The sequence below is a fragment of the Pongo pygmaeus genome, chromosome 3 (genome assembly GCF_028885625.2).
Source record: "Pongo pygmaeus isolate AG05252 chromosome 3, NHGRI_mPonPyg2-v2.0_pri, whole genome shotgun sequence".
Classification (NCBI taxonomy): Eukaryota; Metazoa; Chordata; class Mammalia; order Primates; family Hominidae; genus Pongo; species Pongo pygmaeus.
Window position 1 is genome coordinate 115,454,566 of NC_072376.2, and position 23,999 is coordinate 115,478,564.

A 23,999-nucleotide genomic window follows, 5' to 3' on the forward strand; every position below is an offset into this window, starting at 1 on the left:
CGCCAATCGGCGCCCGGCAGGTCACCTCTCCTCCCAGGGCCCGCCGCCCAGGCCGAGGCCGCGAGTGCCCGCCGGCCGCTTCCGCTCTCGGCGCAGGCGCTGCAGCTTGGCCAGAGCAGAGGGGGCTCGGGAGAGGAGTGGACGCCGCTGGCCAGGATGGTGCTGGAGAGCGTGGCCCGCATCGTGAAGGTGCAGCTCCCCGCATATCTGAAACGGCTCCCAGTCCCTGAAAGCATTACCGGGTTCGCTAAGCTCACAGGTAATCCTCCCCCATCAGCTAGTCCCCATCCTTGCACCCTCGCCAAGCGGGGGAAGGAGGCGTAAAAATCCTAGGGCCAAGGGGCGGGACGGAGCTCGGCGCCTGGCACGTGATCCCCGCGCGCAGAGGAAGGTGGGCGCGCGCCGGCGCAGCTGCCTGGGGAACGCCTGTGCGATGCTTGATGTCCCGGGGTCTTTTGTCCTCGGAGTTGTCTCCGGTGTCGTTCCGTGGCAAGATACCAGGTTTTTGCAGAGAAGGTGCTGAGTTGGGAACAGGCCAGTCTCTTTCATCTCCTGTCCTGCTCATCGTTCTCTGTAGCGTACTTGTTTATTTTAAAGCGGGCTAAGTCGTCGTTATCTAAGGCCTCATGTAACAGGCGGCCCCAGCTACCGGCTGGGTTGTACCCTCAGCGTGTGGGTGGGAGTGTGTGGGAGAGAAATATAGACTTACACGTAACACGTACATGACCGTTTTATTTAGTAACGAAATTAGGAGATAACCTCCATTCCCTCAGGTTAGAATTGACCTATCATAGGGGGCATTTGAGGTCACCTACGTTTCTACGGTCCCGGGGCCTGCTGAGGTAACTTAAGTTGGAAGAAAGATACCTTACCCAGGAAAGTATTCGAAGGCCGGTATGAGGAGTGAAATCTTAGAAAATGAAATTTAGTGAATATATGTAACGTTCTGTACTTAAGGACCCTCACTTAACCCACACAACTCATGAGGATTTCACATCTAAAGGATGAAAACCTCCAGAATGCAGTCAACACTTGGGAGATAGTGTTATGAGCATTTCATTGTAAGGGGGATATTTCTAAACGGAACTCAGACCGAGTAGGATGGTGAAGGAATCAGCAAGTATTGAACTCCTATGTCCTAGGTTATCAGGAAGTGCAAACATGAATTAAGATAATTCTGAGGTAAATAGGGTTGCTTCGCCGGGAACGTTCTAAAGATTGGTGGTACCTGACCTAAAATACAGCAATCGCACAGCTGTCTGGTAGAAGAAAAATAAGATTTGTGTGGACTAAAATATAGAACTGATAACAAATTAACCAAATTAGTGAAGGTTATTGGGAGGTGAATTTCAGTCTAAGGAAGATTTTTTTTTTTAATTAAAGAATGCTTTCCCCAAACAAATGTGGTGCTTCAGTGATAGCCCGTCTCAAAGATGAAAAAAACAAACAAAAAGACTCTGGTGGTGGGTGGTCGATAGATTTAGAAGGGATAAACTAGGTGACAATTAAATTCTCTTCCAAATCTAGAGATTCATTGAATTATGGTCAGACAGACGCTCTGTTGAGTGGATTGTGAGATTTTAATATTTTTTAAATATTAAGAGTTTTAGTAGAAAACATGCACTTGAATAGAAAGCATGGTAACAATAATAAACATTAAAAAGGAACATCTGAACATCAGAAGCAATGCAAAAGTAAAATAAAATGAAAAACGTTTCACATCAAGTGTTTATAAACATCAAATCTTTTGATCCTACCAGTTTACTGTGACAGAATTGCAGCAATTCCATAAAATTTTGGCTTTCCCCACTTCTTTTACTTAAGTACTTTACATATTTTAATATAATCCTCATTTTTTCCCTAACAACTAAATACTTATTTTAGTTTTAACATCACAATGGGCCTAACCATTCATTCCCTTACAGCTGGAAATTAGAAATGTTTCTATTTTTTAAAATTCATTATGTAATAGTTCATTGGCAAGTAGGCAAATACCAGTTGTCGTATTTCTCCCTTTTGGATGTCTTCACTTAAATAGCAAGACCAGGCCAAAACGGTATGATCATATTGTGACATTTGTACCCTTTTGTCATTTTGACATTTGTACCTTCTTACTAATTTGCATAAGTTAACTGTTGAGGAATTTTTAATAGTCAGGAAAGGAAAATGTCCAATGAATTACATATGTTTTTTCCAGATGGTGGCTGCATTTGTATTAGTTTCAGTTCTCTGTAAATCAAGTATAATTGAAGAAAATTAGAAAGTATGAAACTAGATTTAATGGCTAGATTTTAGAAGTATGCTTTCTTTTCTTGAGGATCCCTAGTGTCAACAAATATTTAATTCCTATTAAAGACATTAACAAAACTCAACCAAAATCTTTTCCTTCTTAAATCAAGAATATATAGTAACTTCCTCTTAAAAGTTGTTAAATATTTAATATGAAGACTGATTCTCAGAAATAATGACCATTCTGAGAAGTATTTTAATAACATACATTTAACTTAAGTCCCATTACAGTGTGGCTATAGTTAATAGTTCTCATTTTATTGCTAGTTTATTTAGGAAACATGAACATGCTTGTAAAGTTAGGTTTATGAAAAACATGAGATAGCCCTTTTTGGATTGGACAAAACAATTGCAGGGTTTATTTTGGAGTACTATAGAAGAAAAATTTCAGTGGCTATTTTCCACTCTAGGTCTCCATTCTGAATAGATTGTAAGAGTTAATGACATTTGGCTTTCTTAAATGAGTTACTTGTAGAATCCATAATGTACACTTTTGTTAAAAAGTTGGAAGACAACTTTTTAGCAATTGTTTAAAATGTCTAGGGGACCAAAAAATATTTCCATTTTCTTCTATGAAAATTAGAGCAAAAAACAATACAGTTCACATTATTATTGCCTACATTTCGTTCTCTGTTTAAGTCTAGCTGTTTTTTAAAGCTATTGACTCTCTTATGATGACTCTGCATTCTTAGAAACCACATGGAGATCTTTAATGACCATATACTAGTTAAGTGCAGGCAGTTCTTACCTATCAGAAACAACTTAACTATCTTTGTTTATGTCACATTTTCAAGAGTGAGGCATTCAAGATAAATTACTGTAGCTAATTTATGTTTAACTTAGGTTTTTTTGTTTGTTTGTTTGTTTTGAGAGGGAGTCTCTGTTGCCCACACTGGAGTGCAGTATCGGCTCACTGCAACCTCTGCCTCCTGGGTTCAAGTGATGCTTATGCCTCAGCCTCCTGAGTAGCCGGGACTACAGGCATGTGCCACCATGCCTGGCTAATTTTTTGTATTTTTAGTAGAGACGGAGTTTCACCATGTTGGCCAGTTTGGTCTCGAACTCCTGACCTCAGGTGATCCGTCTGCCTCGGCCACCCAAAGTGCTGGGATTACAGGTGTGAGCCACTGCGCCCAGCCCTACCTTAGGTTTTAAGTGGTAATAGTAAACCTATGCATTGAAAATATTTTATCTTTTCTACAGTTAAGAAATAGAAATAATTCTGTGTTTAGCTACAAATGATAAATGAGAAAATATGTTATAAAATAACCAGCAACCAAGCTGCCAGTATTATTTTTATGGTAACATAAGATGATATGGCTATATTATATGTAGATGTTTGAAAATCTGAAATGGAAAAATTCTGTTCTAGTTCTGTGGAATGTAATTCCTCATCGAGATCCAAGTTTGTCTATAAGTACGTTAAAAAATGTTTTAATAATAGTATTTATATATCATAAGGAATAGGTGTCATAGCTAGCCTGTGTCACTATATATAATAAAAGGTTAAACCTAATTTTGTTTCTCAAAGAAGATACTTCGTTTTAACAGTGTCTAAACTTTCAGAAAATTTATGTTAAAATTGTTAGCTACCGTATCAGTCTGTTTTCATACTGCTATAAAGAACTGCGCAAGACTGGGTAATTTATAAAGGAAGAGGTTTAATCCACTCACAGTTCAGCATGGCTGGGGAGGCCTCAGGAAACGTACAATCATGGCGGAAGGCGAAGGGGAAACAAGGCACCTTCTTCATATCATGGCAGGAAGAAGTGCCGAGCAAAGGAGGAATAGCCCCTTATAAAACCATCAGATCTCATGAGAACTCACTCACTATCACAAGAACAGCATGGGGGATACCACACCCATAATCCAATTACCTCCACCTGGTTTTTCCCTTGACACGTGGGGATTATGGGGATTATAATTCAAGATGAGATTTCAGTGGGGACACAAAGCCTGACCAAATCAGCTATTCAAGTTGCTTTGAAATTTTCTTTTCTGACTAGATTTTGGTTTTCTTTTTTGAGAAAGGGTTTCACTCTGTTGCCCAGGCTGGAGTGCAGGTGGCATGATCTCTACCCACTCATTGCAGCCTCGACTTCACAAGCTCAAGCCATTCTCCCACCTCAACCTCTTGAGTAGCTGGTACTACAGGTGCATGCCACCACACCTGGCTCATTTTTTTGTATCTTTTTTTAGAGACGGGGTTTTGCCATGTTGCCCAGGCTGGTCTTGAGCTCCTGAGCTCAAGCTATCCACTCACCTCAGCCTCCCAAAGTGCTGGAATTACAGGTGTGAGCCACTGCGAGTGGCCTAGATTTTGTTTCTTTGATGGTGCTGGTTCTTTCATTCTTCCTTTTTGGTCCTGTTATTTATCTCAATAGTGGGATACGTGGAAGGCTGAGGCCAGAGAATTGCTTGAGTCCTGGCACTACATTCCAGCCTAGGCAGCAGAGCGAAACCATCTCTTAAAAAAAAAAAATGGGACGTAAAAGTCAATATGAATATTAGGTCGTTGCTCAGTATTGAGCTCGATAAGAAGATGAAGAACTCATTTAAAAATTGGCAAAACAGGCCAGGCATGGTATGGCTCATGCCTTTAATTCCACCGCTTTTGGAGGCTGAGGCGGGCAGATCACTTGAGGTTGGGAGTACAAGACTAGCCTGGCCAACATGGTGAAACCCCGTCTTTACTAAAAATGCAAAAATTAGCCGGGTGTGGTAGTGCACATTTGTATTTTCAGCTACTCAGGAGGCCGAGGCAGGAGAATCGCTTGACCCAGGAGGCAGAGGTCACAGTGAGCTGAGATCATGCCACTGCACTCCAGCCTGGGCAACAGAGTAAGACTCTGTCTTCAAAAAAAAAAAAATTGGCAAACAGAAAAAGAACAAAATCTTATCCTTTGCAGCAATATGGATGCAGCTGGAGACCATTATCCTAAGGAGATTAACACAGAAACAGAAAACCAAATAACACATATTCTTACAACTGGGAGCTAAACGTTGAGTATTCATGGACATGAAGATGGCAACAGTAGACACTGGGAACTGCTAAAGGGGAGGGAGGCAGGAGGTCAAGGGTTGAAGACTATTGGGTACTATGCTCACTACATAGGTGAGAGGATCAGCCATATCCCGAACCTCAGCATCACACAATATACCCATATGACAAACCTGCACATTTACCTCCTCAACCTAAAACAAAAGTCGAAATTATATTAAAATATTTTAAAAAGGAAATTTGGGCACACACAAAGGGAGAACACCGTGTGAAGATGGAGGCAGAGATTGGGGTGATAGGCCTACAAGCTAAGGGACACCACAGCTTCTCCCTCAGATCCTCCAGAAGGAACCAACCATGCTGACACCTTGATTTTGGACTTCTCGCTACTAGAACTGTGAGTGAATACATTTCTGTTGTTTTAAGCTAAAAAAGAAAACGAAAATGCAAGCACAAACACATTGTTCCCTGCAGTTTAGGGAATCCCAGTAGAGACTACTGCTCACATTTGTTTTCTCTTCTCTGCTTTAATGGCCACTACCTTAGTTTTATCTCAAACTATTTTCTTCCAGACCATCTCCATGGATTTTCAACAGGTTGTCTTACCTTGTCTTCTTCCACTAGCCCTCTCTGCTATTCCTGTGGCCCTCTAATCCATCTTCCATCTGATACCAGAGTGACTTCATAGGTGAACAATTTCCTAGTTAGGTTAATATTCAAATATTTCAGTGGTTTCCTATTATGCACAGGTTAGATTCCTACTTACCTGTTGAATATCAGAGCTTGTCATCATATGGCACCTGCTCAGTTCTACAGTTCCCTTTCATTAAATTCTAACAATACTATGGTGCTTAGTTTCCCAGATACTTAATGTATGTCATATCTCCATACCTTTGCCTATGCAGCTTCCTTTGCATGGAATGAAGCTCTTCCTCCCATATTCCCATGAACTTCTGTACTCTTCATCTTTCAGAAACCTATTTAAGTATCAAAACCTGTGCAGTTTTTGCTCATGCCAGTAAAGAGTGAATAACTTGTACCTCTGCGTTGCTTCTGTATGATTGCTCATACTACACAGTACTATAATCGTCTTTTATAGGTCTGTTTTCCATACTAAATGGCAAGCTCCTTTCTAACAGGGACTGTGTTTTATAATTTTTGTATCTTCAGTACCTGTCCCATCACCTGATATATGTGAGTGAGGTATTACAATTTTAGAAGGTGCTGAAAGTTTTTTTCTTAAATATTTTAAGTAGTCTTCCTGTATTTTAACTTACACTGTTATTATTCATAAGCCATGAACAAAGACAAATAAGTCCAGACCTTGTAGGAATTACCTCAAATGCCAGTTTATTGGAGTACGAACTCAATTAGGCTAAAACTTACTGAGGTCTTGGTTTATGTAAGTCTCTGTTGAAGGGTAGGGAGTTAGGGATTTTTTGTTTAGTTGGGGAGGAGACAAATATTTACCTAACTATATAGTTTTAAGGCAGAATGCATTAATAGTTTGAATTGTGTTCTGTAGTTTTTACTGAGTGGGTTCCTACTTCATTCATTTCTCCCAGCAATCCTATGAAGTTAGAAGACTCTTTACTTTTCTTTGTGCCTTGAAAATTCTGCTCTCAAGTGCTTAAGCTCCTGGCTTCTTATTCGTTAGGTCTCTGCTTAAAGGTTCTTTTTTCAGAAACCCCTGACCCCTTACCTAAAATTGCAGCCAACCTACTGCTTTGCCCCAGGTTAGTTTTTCTCTTATGTCATCCTTTATTTCCTTTATAACAGTTACTACAGTCTGTGATCATCTTGTTTATTTGTTCACTTGTTTATAGTCTCTGTCCTCTGAAATATATACCCTATGAGAGAAGGGACCTTATCTATTAGCCTGTATCCCCACATAGTGCAATTTGTGGAGTGTGGTGGGTACTAAGTAAATACTGTTGAACAAATGAACTTACAGTTGTTATTCCTGCTTTACAGACAAAAGAAACCTGGTTCCAAGTATATGAAAATCTGGATTTACACCACAGATAAACTGAATTAGTTGTTTACTGAAGTCCTGTTCTGTGCAAATTACTAAGCACTGGTTACATAGATATAAATAAGACAGCTACTGTATTTGCATTTAGCACAGTATCTCTACATAGTAGGTGTATTAGTCTGTTTTCACACTGCTATAAAGATAACTACTCAAGAGGCCAGGTGCTGTGGCTCACGCCTGTAATCCCAGCACTTTGAGAGGTCGAGGTGGGCAGATCACGAGGTCAGGAGATTGAGACCATCCTGGTCAACATGGTGAAACCCTGTCTGTACTAAAAATACAAAAAAATTAGCTGGATGTGGTGGCGCACACCTGTAATCCCAGCTACTCAGGAGGCTGAGGCAGGAGAATCACTTGAACCCGTGAGGCGGAGATTGCAGTGAGCCAAGAGCACGCCACTGCACTCCAGCTTGGTGACAGAGTAAGACTCCATCTGAAAAAACAAAAAGATAATACCCAAGAGTGGGTAATTTATAAGGGAAAGAGGTTTAGTTGACTCACGGTTCTGCATGGCTAGGTAGGCCTTAGGAAACTTACGGTCATTGTAGAAGAGAACGCAGACACCTTTTTCACAAGGAAGCTGGAGAGAGAAGAGTGAGGAGTGAAAGGGCAAGAGCCCCTTATAAAACCAGATCTCATGCGAACAGCATGGGGAAAACCACTCCCATGATCCAATCACCTCCCACCAGTTTCCTCCCTCAACATGTGGAAATTATGGGCATTATAAGAGGTGAGATTTGGGTGGGGCACAGAGCCAATCCATATTATTCCACCCCTGGCTTCTCCCAAATTTCACATCCATTTTGCATTTCAAAATCAATCATGCCTTCCCAGCAGTCCTCCAAAGTCTTAATTCATTTCATCATCAACTCAAAAGTCCACAGTACAAAGTCTCATCTGAAACAAGACAAGTCCCTTCCACCTATGAGCCAGTGAAATAAAACACAAGTTAGTTCCTTTTAAGATACAATGGCAGTACAGGTATTGGGTAAATACACCCACTCCAAATGGGCAAAATTGGCCAAAACAGAAGGGCCACAGGGCCCATGCAAGTCTGAAATCCAGTGGGACAGTCATTAAATCATAAAGCTCCAAAATGTTCTCCCTTGACCCCATGTCACATCTGGAGCACACCGATGCCAGGGGTAGGCTCCCATGGCCTTGGGCAGCTCCTTCATGGGCTGGCATTGAGTGCCTGCAGCTTTTCCAGATGCATAGTGCAAGCTGTTGTTAGATATACCATTCCGGGGTCTGGAGCAGGTAGCCGCCTTCTCACGGCTCTGCTAGGCAGTGACCCAGTGGGGACTCTGTGTGAGGGCTCCAACCCCACATTTCCCCTTTGCACTGCCCTAGCAGAGGTTCTCCATGAAGGCTCCACCCCTGCAGTAGACTTCTGCCTGGACATCCAGGTGTTTCCATACATCCTGTGAAATCTAGGGTGAAGTTCCCAAACCTCAATTCTAGACTTCTATGCATCCACAGGCCCAACACCACATGGAAGCCACCAAGGCTTGGGGCTTGCTCCCTCTGAGGCAGTGGCTCAAGCTGTATGTTGGCCCCTTTTAGCCATGGCTGGGACACAGGGCATCAAGTCCCAATACTGCACAAAGCAGCAAAGCCCTGGGCCTGGCCCACAAAACCATTTTTTCCTTCTAGGCCTCTGGGCCTGTGATGGAAGGGCCTGCTGTGAAGACCTCTGACATGTCCTGGAGACATTTTCCCCATTGTCTTGGCAATTAATATTTGGCTCCTTGTTACTTACGCAGATTTCTGCAGCCAGCTTGAATTTCTCCCCAGAAAATGGTTTTTTTTTTTTTGTGGGGGGGGGGAAGGAGGGGGACAGAGTCTCGCACTGTCACCCAAGCTGGAGTGCAGTGACACGATCTCAGCTCGCTGCAACCTCCGCCTCCTGGGTTCAAGTGATTCTCCTGCCTCAGCCTCCTGAGTAGGACTACAGGTGTGCACCACCATGCCCAGCTAATTTTGTATTTTTAGTAGACACAGGGTTTCACCATGTTGGCCAGGATGGTCTTGATGTCTTGACTTCCTGATCTGCCCGCCTCAGCCTCCCAAAGTGCTGGGATTACAGGCATGAGCCACCAGCACCCAGCTGGGTTTTTATGTTGCATCATCAGACTGCAAATTTTCCAAACTTTTATGCTCTGCTTTCCTTTTAAACCTAAGTTCCGATTTCAGATCATCTCTCTCTCAAGTTAAAGGTTTCATAACTCTCTTGGGCAGGGGCAAAATGCCACCAGTCTGTTTGCTAAAGCATAGCAAGAGTGACCTTTGCTCCATTTCCCAATAAGTTCCTCATCTCCAGCTGAGACCACATCAGCCTGGATGTTATTGTCCATATCACTGTCAGCATTTTGGTCAAAACCATTCAATAAATCTCTAGGAAGTTCCAGACTTTTCCACATCTTACTGTCTTCTGAGCCCTGCAAAGTGTTCCAACCTCTGCCAGTTACCCAATTCCAAAATTGCTTCCACATTTTTGGGTATCTTTATAGCAGTACCCAACTCTCTGTTGTAGCAATTTACTGTATTAGCTTTCACACTGCTATAAAAGAAGTAAAAACATAAAATAAAAATACTACCCCAAACTGGGTAATTTATAAAAGAAATAAGTTTAATTGACTCACAGTTACGCATGACTAGGGAGGCCTCAGGGAACTTACAATTATGGTGTAAGGGGCACCTTTTTCACAAGGAGGCAGGAGAGAAGAGTGAAGAGCAAAGCAGGAAGAGCCCATTTTAAAACCAGATCTCATGAGAACTCACTATCAGGAGAACAGCATGGGGGAGATTGCTTTGATGATTTAATCACCACCCACCAGGTTCCTCCCTTGACGTGGGGATTATGGGATTACAATTTGAGATGAGATTTGGATGGGGATGCAGAGCCAAACCATATTAGTAGATACTTAATAATTATATAGTAAATATTTAATTTTTATAGTAATAATTACATAGTAAAACTGTTTAACAATGAGAAATTGATTTATTCTTTCAGAAAATGTTTAGTAAGCACTTAATAAAAATCAGAAAGGGGGGGATTGATTGGAAAAGTACTACAAGAGCAAACTTTCTGGGGCAATGGAAATATATTTTGTCTTAGGCGGTGTTTATAGGTCCATATAGTTCCAAAACTCATCAAACTGAGTGCTTCACAAACACAAAGCTTGGCCAGGTGCGGTGGCTCACACCTGTAATCTCAGCACTTTGGGAGGCTGAGGCAGGCAGATGAGAGTTTGAGACCAGCCTGGCCAACATGGTGAAACCCCATCTCTACTAAAAATACAAAAATTAGCAGGCGTTTTGGCAGGCACCTGTAATCCTAGTTACTCGGAAGGCTGAGGCAGGAGAATTTCTTGAACCTGGGAGGCAGAGGTTGCAGTGAGCCAAGATCATGCCACTGCACTCCAGCCTGGGCGACAGAGCGAGACTCCATCTCAAAAAACAAACAAACAAACAAAAAGCTCAATAAACTGAACTGTAAATTAAACACTTCAAACAAAAGTAAGTTAAATAAATTGAGCCAGACATTATATAGACACTGGGGACACAGATGATCAGACAAATAAGGTCCCTGGCCCTTGTATCTCTCTTTTTCTTTCTTTTTTTTTATTTTTTTGAGTTAGAGTCTCTTCTCTGTCTCCCAGGCTGGAGTGCAGTGGTGAGATCTTACCTCACTGCCACCTCCACTTCCGGGATTTAAGTGATTCTCCTGCCTCAGCCTCCTGAGTAGCTGGGATTACAGGCGCGTGCCACCATGCCTAGCTAATTTTTTGTATTGTTAGTAGAGTTGGGATTTCACCATGTTGGCCAGGCTGGTCACGAACTCCTGACCTCAAGTGATCTGCCCACCTCAGCCTCCCAAAGTGCTGGGATTACAGGCGTGAGCCACCACGCCCAGCCCCCTTGTATCTCTTATGTTGTGATTGGGGAACATGATAGGTAGATGCAGCCATTAAAATTTATGTTTCCAACTGATATTAAGGAGTTGGGGAAATAATATAATAATCTGACATACCATTAAGTGAAAAGTACAATAGAGCCTTATTTTTTTAAGCATTTACAGCCTATGTATTTACATACCAAAAAAGAGATACATTTACCAAATAAATACATAAATGTTATTCTTTATAATCCTAAGACAAAAATAAATATATACTGAATAAAATACATTATTTTATACAAAAATTTGCTTGGTGTGGTGGCGCACGTCCATAATTCCAGCTATTTGGGTGGCTGAGGCACAAGAATCACTTGAACCCGGGAGGCAGAGGTTGCAGTGAGCCAAGATCATGCCACTGCACTCCAGCCTGGGTGACAGAGTGAGACTGCCTCATTAAAAAAAAAAAATTATTTTAAATTATTTTATTTGGTCAGGCACGGTGGCTCAAGCCTGTAATCCCAGCACTTTGAGAGGCCAAGGTGGGTGGATCACCTGAGGTCAGGAGCTTGAGACCAACCTGACCAACACGGTGAAACCCCATCTCTACTAAAATTCAAAAATTAGCTGGGCGTGGTGGCGTGCGCCTATAATCCCAGCTACTCGGGAGGTCACTGAGGCACGAGAATCGCTTGAACCCGGGTGGTGGAGGTTGCAGTGAGCTGACACTGCACTCCAGCCTGGGAAACAGAGCGAGACTCTGTCGCCAAAAAAAAAAAAATTTTTTTGCACATTATTTACAGTTAGTCTCCTTTCAAAGTATCTAAAATGTCTGTAATAGCTGAACATATATCAAACAGATCCATAGGGACTAGCACATTTAAAAATTTTTTTTAAGTTTCTTGTTTGATTCTTCTGTATTTTATCTTTCTTCATATAAAATCAGCCTTAATTGACAGAGAAATATTCTATGTACTCATTCATATGTGGGAACTAAAAAAGTTGATCTCATGGAGATAGTCAAATGGTAGTTACCAGAGGCTAGGAAAGGTTGGGAGGGAGAGAATGAAGAGAGGTTGGTTAATGGGCACTATAGTACAGTTATATAGGAAAAGTTCTAGTATTCAATAGCATAATAGGGTGACTATTGTTATCAGTAATTTTAGTGTATATTTTAAAATAGCTAGAGAAAATTTGGAATGTTCTCAATATAAATAAATGATAAATGTTTGAGTTGACGAATATCCCAGTTACACTGAGTTGATCATTGCACATCGTATGCATGTATGCATGTATCAAAATATCACATGTACCCCATAAATATGTACAGTTATTATGTATCAGTACAAAAAAATCAGCCTGAATAAATGTACTTACAGTCATTTGAATTGAGCTTTTCAAGCTGTATTGCTTTCATGTATAAAGTTTTTCAGTAGTTAAATTGTAATTGGTTATCTTTAAAAAGTTGATTACGTTAAGAGTTTGGTAAGTTATTACTTTGTTGTAGGAGGTAATGGTACCTCTCATTACTGTATTTTTAAGCGTAGTGTTTTACCAAGGAATTAAGTGTTCAAAAGAATATTTTCTGAAGCAGATTTTAAAACAGTAATAATACCATTTGTTCTTGAGGTTTGTGGGTTAAGATAGGAAATGCTATATTTAAGAGTCTAACGTTAAGGTTTTCAACCAGGCATGGTGGCTCATACCTGTAATCCCAGGACTTTGGGGGGCTGAGGCAGGCGGATCACTTGAGGTCAGGAGTTTGAGACCAGCCTGGCCAACATGGTGAAACCCCATCTGTACTAAAAATACAAAAATTAGTCAGATGTTGTGGTGTGCTCCTGCAGTTTCAGTTACTTGGGAGGCTGAGGCAGGAGGATAGCTTCAGCCTGGGAGGTTGAGGTTGTAGTGAACCAAGAGCACACCACTGCATTCCAGCCTGGGCAATGGAAGTGAAACTCTGTCTCAAAAATAAATAAATAAGGTTTTCATCTTTGCGTTCCCATTCACTTGCTTTTTGATAAATTTAAGCTCTTATGACTTCTAAAATATTGTAATATGTACAGTAATACTTAATGTTATTCTACATTGAACAAACATCTAATGACTGCTATTTCAAGTTACATACTGGATGCTGGGGCCAATTGCGAGCTAAGATAATTAGATAAAACAGAAGGAACTCTATATGCAAAGAACTCAAAAAGGCTGCTTACTAGACAGTAGCTTTGGCTGGCCTCAGGTACATGAAGAGATCATGTTTGTGGAAGTTGAAGCTGGAAAGGTAGCCTTGCCATTCTGTGGAGATGGCACTTTATAGAGCCAGTGATCTATAGTAGCACTGTCCAGTAAAACTTTGTGGTAATGGAAATGTTCTCTGTACTGTTCAATATGATCGTCACTAGTCACATGTAGCTAGCTATTGAGCCTCTGAAAGGTTACCAGTGTGTCTTAGAAACAGCATTTTACGTTTTACTTAATTTTAATTTATTTACATGTGAATAGCCACATGCGTTTTTTTTGTTTTGTTTTTGAGACGGAGTCTTGCTCTTGTTGCCCAGGCTGGAGTGCAATGGCATGATCTTGGCTCACTGCAACCCCCGCCTCCTGAGTTCAAGCGATTCTCCTGCCTCAGCCTCCCAAGTAGCTGGAATTACAGGCGCCTGCCGCCACGCCTGGATAATTTTTTGTATTTTTATTAGAGATGGGGTTTCACCATGTTGGCCAGGCTGGTCTTGAACTCCTAACCTCGTGATCTGCCCTCCTCAGCCTCCCAAAGTGTTGGGATTATAGGCGTGAGCCACCATGCCCACATGTGTATATTAACCGTGTTTTCAATTTTCTGTATTTTATTATGCTTTAATATCTTAGGAGCCTTGTTGGCTGTGGAGACGATTTAATTCCTAGAGATACTAAATAACTTGCCTGTGAGCATGCCTTTCATATGCAAACCAACCAATCCAAAGCCCATGCCCCCAACCACCTCCTTTATCTAACCCTTACACATGAAGTCAATATTTCTCCAGTCAATATTTCTCCTGCCCTAAATCACCCCAGAGACAGGTAGGAGACGACTAGGGACCACTACTTTTGCCCAGAACCCACTGAAATTATTCAAGCTAGCCAGTCCTGAACAGTTTCCTGCCTTGCCTTTTCCATGGAAACCACAATAAAGGCCTGTGTCCATGCTTTTTTCCCTTTCCTCTTTCTTCCTCCTGATCAACCCTAGTACCTTCTCATGTGGCCTTGCATTGCATAGTGTATCCTCTCCACTTGGGAACTATAAGTAATAAACTGTTATTTCAAGACAGTTTCTACAAGTCTATTGGGTACAAATCTAAACAGTATGGCTAGTGGTGCCCATATTGAGTAGCACAGATCTTATACATAGGCCTCCTTCTCCCCCCAAAAATAGTTCTTTGTCATCTCCAGAGCTTTAATTCACTCAAAGAACCTATTTGGAGTGTCTCCACTTTGGTTATGAGAATGTAACAGCCAACATGGCAAACAAAGTTCATACTTTTACAGAGTTTTATTCTGGTAACTACAAGATTATATTCCTGAAGATTTTTGCCCATATAGCATTGTCAAGTTATTTGGCAAAATATTTTTTTCAAAGGAGTTGCTAGTACTTCCTCACCAATCTCTATAATCTCTGAATAAAAGCTACCATTTATTGTGTCTTTTTTGCCAGCCACTCTTATAGGTGCTGTCTATGCAAATGGTAGATAAATAGGTTTTTTCATTTAGATTTCTTTTTTTATTATTATTATTATTATTATACTTTAGGTTTTATGGTACATGTGCGCAATGTGCAAGTAAGTTACATATGTATACATGTGCCATGCTGGTGTGCTGCACCGACTAACTCGTCATCTAGCATTAGGTATATCTCCCAATGCTATCCCTCCCCCCTCCCCCCACCCCACAACAGTCCCCAAAGTGTGATGTTCCCCTTCCTGTGTCCATGTGTTCTCATTGTTCAATTCCCACCTATGAGTGAGAATATGCGGTGTTTGGTTTTTTGTCCTTGCGATAGTTTACTGAGAATGATGATTTCCAATTTCACCCATGTCCCTACAAAGGACATGAACTCATCATTTTTTATGGCTGCATAGTATTCCATGGTGTATATGTGCCACATTTTCTGAATCCAGTCTATCATTGTTGGACATTTGGGTTGGTTCCAAGTCTTTGCTATTGTGAATAGAGCTGCAATAAACATACGTGTGCATGTGTCTTTATAGCAGCATGATTTATAATCCTTTGGGTATATACCCAGTAATGGGATGGCTGGGTCGAATGGAATTTCTAGTTCTAGATCCCTGAGGAATCACCACACTGACTTCCACAAGGGTTGAACTAGTTTACAGTCCCACCAACAGTGTAAAAGTGTTCCTATTTCTCCACATCCTCTCCAGCACCTGTTGTTTCCTGACTTTTTAATGATTGCCATTCTAACTGGTGTGAGATGGTATCTCATTGTGGTTTTGATTTGCATTTCTCTGATGGCCAGTGATGGTGAGCATTTTTTCATGTGTTTTTTGGCTGCATAAATGTCTTCTTTTGAGAAGTGTCTGTTCATGTCCTTCGCCCACTTTTTGATGGGGTTGTTTGTTTTTTTCTTGTAAATTTGTTGGAGTTCATTGTAGATTTTGGATATTAGCCCTTTGTCAGATGAGTTGGTTGTGAAAATTTTCTCCCATTTTGTAGGTTGCCTGTTCACTCTGATGGTAGTTTCTTTTGCTGTGCAGAAGCTCTTTAGTTTAATTAGATCCCATTTGTCAATTTTGGCTTTTGTGGCCATTGCTTTTGGTGTTTTAGACATGAAATCCTTGCCCATGCCTATGTCCTGAATGGTAATGCCTAGGTTTTCTTCTAGGGTTTTTATGGTTTTAGGTCTAACATTTAAGTCTTTAATCCATCTTAAATTGATTTTTGTATAAGGTGTAAGGAAGGGATCCAGTTTCAGCTTTCCGCATATGGCTAGCCAGTTTTCCCAGCACCATTTATTAAATAGGGAATCCTTTCCCCATTTCTTGTTTTTTTCAGGTTTGTCAAAGATCAGATAGTTGTAGATATGTGGCATTATTTCTGACAGCTCTGTTCTGTTCCATTGATCTATATCTCTGTTTTGGTACCAGTACCATGCTGTTTTGGTTACTGTAGCCTTGTAGTATAGTTTGAAGTCAGGTAGCATGATGCCTCCAGCTTTGTTCTTTTGGCTTAGGATTGACTTGGCGATGCGGGCTCTTTTTTGGTTCCATATGAACTTTAAAGTAGTTTTTTCCAGTTCTGTGAAGAAAGTCATTGGTAGCTTGATGGGGATGGCATTGAATCTGTAAATTACCTTGGGAAGGATGGCCATTTTCACGATATTGATTCTTCCTACCCATGAGCATGGAATGTTCTTCCATTCAAAACCGCTCAACTACATGGAAACTGAACAACCTGCTCCTGAATGACTACTGGGTACATAACAAAATGAAGGCAGAAATAAAGATGTTCTTTGAAACCAACGAGAACCAAGACACAACATACCAGAATTTCTGGGATGCATTCAAAGCAGTGTGTAGAGGGAAATTTATAGCACTAAATGCCCACAAGAGAAAGCAGGAAAGATCCAAAATTGACACCCTAACATTACGATTAAAAGAACTACAAAAGCAAGAGCAAACACATTCAAAAGCTAGCAGAAGGCAAGAAATAACTAAAATCAGAGCAGAACTGAAGGAAATAGAGACACAAAAAACCCTTCAAAAAATTAATGAATCCAGGAGCTGGTTTTTTGAAAGGATCAACAAAATTGATAGACCACTAGCAAGATTAATAAAGAAAAAAAGAGAGAAGAATCAAATAGATGCAATAAAAAATGATAAAGGGGATATCACCACCGATCCCACAGAAATACAAACTACCATCAGAGAATACTACAAACACCTCTACGCAAATAAACTAGAAAATCTAGAAGAAATGGATAAATTCCTCAACACATACACCCTCCCAAGACTAAACCAGGAAGAATTGAATCTCTGAATAGACCAATAACAGGAGCTGAAATTGTGGCAATAATCAATAGCTTACCAACCAAAAAAAGTCCAGGACCAGACGGGGTCACAGCCGAATTCTACCAGAGGTACAAGGAGGAACTGGTACCATTCCTTCTGAAACTATTCCAATCAATAGAAAAAGAGGGAATCCTCCCTAACTCATTTTATGAGGCCAGCATCATCCTGATACCAAAGCCTGGCAGAGACATAACAAAAAAAGAGAATTTTAGACCAATATCCTTGATGAACATTGATGCAAAAATCCTCAATAAAATACTGGCAAACCGAATCCAGCAGCACATCAAAAAGCTTATCCACCATGATCAAGTGGGCTTCATCCCTGGGATGCAAGGCTGGATCAATATACATAAATCAATAAATGTAATCCAGCCTATAAACAAAACCAAAGACAAAAACCACATGATTATCTCAATAGATGCAGAAAAGGCCTTTGACAAAATTCAACAACCCTTCATGCTAAAAACTCTCAATAAATTAGGTATTGATGGGACGTATCTCAAAATAATAAGAGCTGTCTATGTCAGACCCACAGCCAATATCATACTGAATGGGCAAAAACTGGAAGCATTCCCTTTGAAAACTGGCACACGACAGGGATGCCCTCTCTCACCACTTCTATTCAACATAGTGTTGGAAGTTCTGGCCAGGGCAATTAGGCAGGAGAAGGAAATAAAGGGTATTCAATTAGGAAAAGAGGAAGTCAAATTGTCCCTGTTTGCAGATGACATGATTGTATATCTAGAAAACCCCATTGGCTCAGCCCAAAATCTCCTTAAGCTGATAAACAGCTTCAGCAAAGTCTCAGGATACAAAATCAATGTACAAAAATCACAAGCATTCTTATACATCAATAACAGACAAACAGAGAGCCAAATCATGAGTGAACTCCCATTCACAATTGCTTCAAAGAGAATAAAATACCTAGGAATCCAACTTACAAGGGATGTGAAGGACCTCTTCAAGGAGAACTACAAACCACTGCTCAAGGAAATAAAAGAGGATACAAAATCATTTAGATTTCTTTGGCATGATGTTATATCAAAAATAATTCCATTTTGGAAGAGTTCATATTGTTTTTCTTTCAATAGTTAAATAGTACTATTATCTCTTGAGAGTAGTTTTACCAAGAGAGGAACAGAATTTAATTTTAGATCTATTGGGTTTGATTCATGATAACTGACAACAGGCTTTGGATTTAGGGTGTCCTGGACTAAACCTGCTTAGGATACAGTTTTCTCACATGTAAAATGGGGATAATAATGATACCTACCACATATAGTTGTTTAAGCTAACATAGTGTTAAATGAGCTAGTGCCCTTATACTCTTAGTATAACCTGTTCATTTATCTTTAATGTTTATTAGCATGCGTTAGCATATTATTTCCTGTTTTTCTCTTTTCTCAACTAAGCTATTTCCACATAGTGCCTAGCAAGGTATCAGATTAGGCATTCAGTGAAGGAAGTTAACTGATAATTCTATAAGAACAGAAAAGAGCCCAGCAGAGGCAGGGTGCTAGCAGACATTTGATAAATGTGTGTTGAAATGTTTATCTTGGTTTCCTGGTATTTTTGTCTCCACAGGCATCGGGACTGTTTCATTTGTATCACTTATATTCCCTGTCCCCTTAAGACAGGTTAGGTACTCCAAAAGGCTTTAAGTGAAGTTTATGGAATTAGATATATCTTAAAATGAGAACATTCAACATAGAAAGTTTCAATTTGTTCTTTAAAATAGTAGCTTTTACACAAAATTTCAGTGCTCTTTAGCAACATTTACCAAAAATGTACCTTAAAGCATCAGAGGATATGTTCTCTCTGATATTATGAATCAGTGGTAAAAATTTTGCAGATATTCCATTGTATGATTTTAGACATAGTATTAAGGAGATAAGAGTTAAAATGTTTTCTTAACCTATAAAATATACATTGAATTTTGTTCATAGTTATAGTGATCATAATTCCTAAAATAAAAATAGACAAACACAAATAGACTTGATGTAGACAATGAGATAGGATATTTGAAATGGAACCTATTTCTGAAAAGTTAGGTTTCTAGTTTCACTGGTCTCAAATTATAAATAAAGTAAGGTGGTCTTTGGTAGAGCTGGCTTTATTGTGTTTATTCACAATTTTATGGATCCATTAAAAAGGAATTAATGTGAAAAGTAACAGATAAAGAATAAGCTCAAGGATGAAACTAGACATGCTACTTTGAATTCTTTTCCAAGAGCACTGCAGATTCTGACAAATCTACATGTTTAGTTTCAGAATGGCTTCGGTTATTGCCTTTCCTTGGTGTACTCGCACTTCTTGGCTACCTTGCAGTTCGTCCGTTCCTCCCAAAGAAGAAACAACAGAAGGATAGCTTGATTAATCTTAAAATACAAAAGGAAAATCCGAAAGTAGTGAATGAAATAAACATTGAAGATTTGTGTCTTACTAAAGCAGCTTATTGTAGGTGTTGGCGTTCTAAAACGGTAAGATGTCTGTTTACATGTACACTAAAATTTTGCAGTGCTAGGATTGTTTCGCCTCTTAAATCCCCAGTTTTGAAGTTCTTTAAGATGAGAGAATTTTCTGTAATATTTGGTATTGAAAGACCATATTCCTAAATTGAAGTTTTCATGTCATGATAGATAACTACCTACATTAGAAAAGTTGGAGCAGCAAAGAAGAATAAAAATCTCATGCCTTCGCAATGTTCGGCATTTATGTAGAGTAACATGTATTTTAAAATACACATTCTTTGAGAGAGTACATAAGGTTTAATGGAAAAAAGCTTTGGTGTCATAGTAAATAGTGGTCAAATATACTTGTCACAGTATGAGTTTGGTTGGACAAGTTACTTAATTTTTAATCTCTAATCTTCAGGGTTTGTTTGTTTTAACCTGATACATCCACATTACATATTTTTGAGAAGTGAGATGATATATGTAAACTGCTTTAATAATATGAGGTAGTAAATGATAGCCTGAATTATAGATGATTTTTAATGTGGGAAGGAGTTTGGAGTGATAAGTACTATAAGTAGTTGACAAAATCTGTTTTCTTGTACTTGATCATAGATTATTTGAGGTTTTTAGTACAGTATTGCTCATCACAACATCCTTTGTAATAGCAAAATTTTTATAAACTAAATATCTGATAAAAAGGGAATGATCATGTTTTTAAAGGATATATAATGACATGAGATCCTGATATAAGTAAGAAAGCATATTACAGTATGATCCCGATTTTGTTTAAAAAACGAATACACGCAGGCCAGGCGCGGTGGCTCACGCCTGTAATCCCAGCACTTTGGGAGGCCGAGGCAGGCGGATCACGAGGTCTGGGGTTCGAGAACAGCCTGACCAACATGGTGAAACCGCGTCTCTAGTAAAAAATACAAAAAAAAATTAGCCAGGCATCTGTAATCCCAGCTACTCAGGAGGCTGAGGCAGGAGAATCACTTGAACCCAGGAGGCAGAGGTTGCAGTGAGCCAAGATCACGCCACTGCACTCCAGCCTGGGTGACAAGGCGAGACTCTGTCTCACAAAAAAAAGAAAAAAAGAATACACACAGTAAATGCATAGGAAAAAATATACCAAACTGTTAATTATTATTACCTATATCTGGATGGGTTATGAGTGAATTTTTAAAAATTTATTTTTATTTATTCTTTATTTATTTTTGCGGGGGACAGAGTCTTGCTCTGTCACTCAGGCTGGAGTGCGATGGCATGATCTCAGCTCACTGCAACCTCCACCTCCTGGGTTCAAGGAATTCTCCCACCTCAGCCTCCCAAGTACCCGAGACACAGGCGTATGCCACCACACCCAGCTAACTTTTGTATTTTTAGTTAGAGATGGGGTTTTGCCATGTTGGCCAGAATAGTCTTGAACTCCTGATGTCAAGTGATTTGTCCACCTCTGCCTCTGAAAGTGTTGGGATTACAGGCGTAAGCTACCGCACCCAGCCTAAAATATATTTTTGTTTTCAAAAATTGTGTGGTATGCATGAGTTTTATAGCAAGAAAAAATTATAATTTATTTTGAATTAAATTCCATTGTTTTAAAATTAAGCAATAGGTGAGCTCGAATTTCAAGCTCCACAAATGACCAAGAACTTATTTGATTCCCTTTTAAACCTGTTGTCTATTTTAATCACTCATATGGAATCATTCATAGGTTTTTATGTAAAATCTAAACCAAATAATGAAGTAACTGTTTAAATTGTTAGATTTTGAATATGGTTCAGTTGGATGTAGAATGTAACTATTACTCACGAAAACGATCTGATTTTTTTTAGCAAGTGATATGCTTTCTTTCTGAGAGCATTTCACAAATGTTTCTACCTAATGAATCATATTTTAAAAATAACACTTGTAATTCTTTTTTCTTTTTAGTTTCCTGCCTGCGATGGTTCACATAATAAACACAATGAATTGACAGGAGATAATGTGGGTCCACTAATACTGAAGAAGAAAGAAGTATAATAATAATAATAATATTATAACAATATTTTCTCATTCTTTGTGTATAGAAAATTTTAAAATGGTGGTCTTAATTATTACTACTGGTTGAACAATTATTTCTTCCAATTTATTTTCTTCCTGCACTACTGTTTGTATTTGATCCTTTGTCTATTCAGTCACTTAATTAAAAATTAAATTGTCAAGCCTCTTATTCTGTCTTCAAAGAATTAATGTATCTTCCAACAATAAAATCACTTCTGATTTTAATCTAGGAAAGCCTAAATTGTGGCTATGGATCCAAAGCTATTTGTTTCTTTGAATATCAATATTTTCAACAGGATCTTGTATTTAAAATTCCCACCTACATTGTTAAATATGTTATTTTTTCATATCTCTTTTGGTTTTGATAATCTGAAGTGTTTTTTTTCTCCTTTTGGCCTTCCAAACTGCATTTGTTTAGGTGAATTAAGAAAAATATCGCCATCAAGAATTACTTGTGTTTTCACAGAGATAGATTCTTTGCTTTATAGAGATTGTTGTGTATTTAATATGAATATCCCAGCTTTAGAAAAGAAGTAAACCGGATACAAAAAGTTCCATTGAGGAACAGTTATTTACAGTATAAAAGATTTGTTTACTTTACAAAAGGCTTGTGTCTGTTTGCGTGTGTGTATATTTTAAACTGTTTGACTCAGTGACAGCTGGGGTGGAATGGCAAGAACACTTACAACCAAACTCATGGGCTGCTGCAATTTGAAGATCAATTGGTAATAAACATAAGACATATTAATTCATATTAAAATAGTTCAGTGTTCAAAATTGTGCTTACCTGGACATTTTTCTCTTTTTAACACTATAAACCATTAAAATACAGTCATCCCTTGTATACGCTGGGGACTGGTTCCAGGGCCACACATATACCAAAATCTGCCCATACTCAAGTCCCACAGAAAGTCTTGCAGAACCCATATGTAGAAAAGTTGGCCCTCCAGTTGACCCTCCGTACACATGAGTTTCACATCCCATGCACAAATGCTGATCTGTGTGACCTCACCTGCATTTGATTGAAAAAAGTATGTGCATAAGTGTACCCACCCAGTTCAAACCCATGTGTAAGGGTCAACTGCACAAAAAAGTTTGCAAAGTAAACGTACTGGAGAATCTTTAAAATTTTTGTGCTTTTTAATCCTACTATTATGAGTCTTTTTAGTTTCATCTTACATTACTACTCTCATAATAGCTATCCTTAGCCAGGTGCCATGGCACAGGCCTGTAGTCCCAACTGCTGGGAAGATTGAGGTGGGAGGATGGCTGCAGTGCCGGAGCCCAGGAGTTCAAGGCCAGGCCGGGCAACAGAGTGCTCTGCTTCTGCTGGGCTCTGTAGGGAATCCTTTCTGTTCTGAAAGAGTTACCATTTAACCCCCTTCACTGAGTGCGTTTCTGAGACCTTGTTAGGCACTATGGAAACTGCTTAGTTGAGAAAAGACAAATACAAAAGCTTTTCTTTAGTCTATTTAAGATACAATTTATTCAGTTCACTTTGCTTCCCTTTTATAAGAAGGTACAAAAGGCAGACAGAGGTAATCCTTCTAGAAATAAAACTAATTGTTATTGAGCACTTGTATGTTCCAGACACTACACTAAGCATGATACTTGGGTTTTTAATTTATTACATGTAATGTCAGTAGGTTCAATTACATGATCGTAACATCTTCATGACCAGCAGCATGTATTTTAGAGTTAGAAATGTAGTCAGGTTTTTGAGAAGTTTTACAAGGTGTATGTCAAAAATTGTTGTTCTTTCCTCACATGTCAGTGGGGGATAAATACAGCATTGCTCTCACTTTTTTGACTCTGGGTACTTTTTCGGATACATTTTCTTCAACACTATTAAGGGGCCTCACTGTCAGATTAACCAATTATTTTTCCACAGTTGGTCACCAGACTTCGGAAAAAATCCACCTCACCAAAATTTTGGATATCCTGGTCTGTGGTGATGAAATGCTTTTCTTTTTGTAAAATCTATCACTGCATTTCACAGCAACTTGTTTTCACACATGTTCTAGTGGTTCCCATAACTTAGATTTTACAGGAGGAAAATTTACTAAAAATGAGGAGACTAAACTGAATAACTCTGAATTTTGTCAAATAACATTGAAAATGAATTATCTCAGAAAAGGTAATTTTAATACCCCAAAAGTAAGATGGTTATACTCTCAGAATAAAGACTTTTTCCCTGCCACATTTTCAGTTG

The 23,999-nt window shown here is 39.4% G+C and overlaps 2 protein-coding genes across 5 annotated transcripts in view; one reads left to right on the forward strand and one right to left on the reverse strand.

Moving 5' to 3' along the window:
• The first annotated feature begins 25 nt into the window (after nucleotides 1–25).
• CISD2 (CDGSH iron sulfur domain 2) lies at nucleotides 26–22,392 on the forward strand. Of its 2 annotated transcripts, XM_054485561.2 has the most exons (3): nucleotides 26–259; nucleotides 19,554–19,768; nucleotides 21,677–22,392. In XM_054485561.2, exons 1-3 carry the CDS (start codon nucleotides 157–159, stop codon nucleotides 21,764–21,766), a joined length of 408 nt encoding a protein of 135 aa, XP_054341536.1. In that variant the 5' UTR covers nucleotides 26–156; the 3' UTR covers nucleotides 21,767–22,392. The 2 variants fall into 2 exon arrangements, with proteins under 2 accessions (XP_054341536.1, XP_063520013.1); XM_063663943.1 differs by having other exon boundaries at nucleotides 127–259; nucleotides 19,554–21,956.
• SLC9B1 (solute carrier family 9 member B1) overlaps nucleotides 6,626–23,999 on the reverse strand; it is a 151,947-nt gene continuing 134,573 nt past the window's right edge. For 2 of the 3 annotated variants that reach the window (XM_063663935.1, XM_063663933.1), the window contains one exon: nucleotides 7,598–7,758. In XM_063663935.1, the coding sequence (XP_063520005.1) occupies nucleotides 7,654–7,758 (105 nt within the window). In that variant the 3' untranslated portion in view covers nucleotides 7,598–7,653. Of the gene's footprint in view, nucleotides 7,759–23,999 lie in introns of all 3 variants that reach the window. The other variant, XM_063663936.1, reaches the window with a different exon arrangement.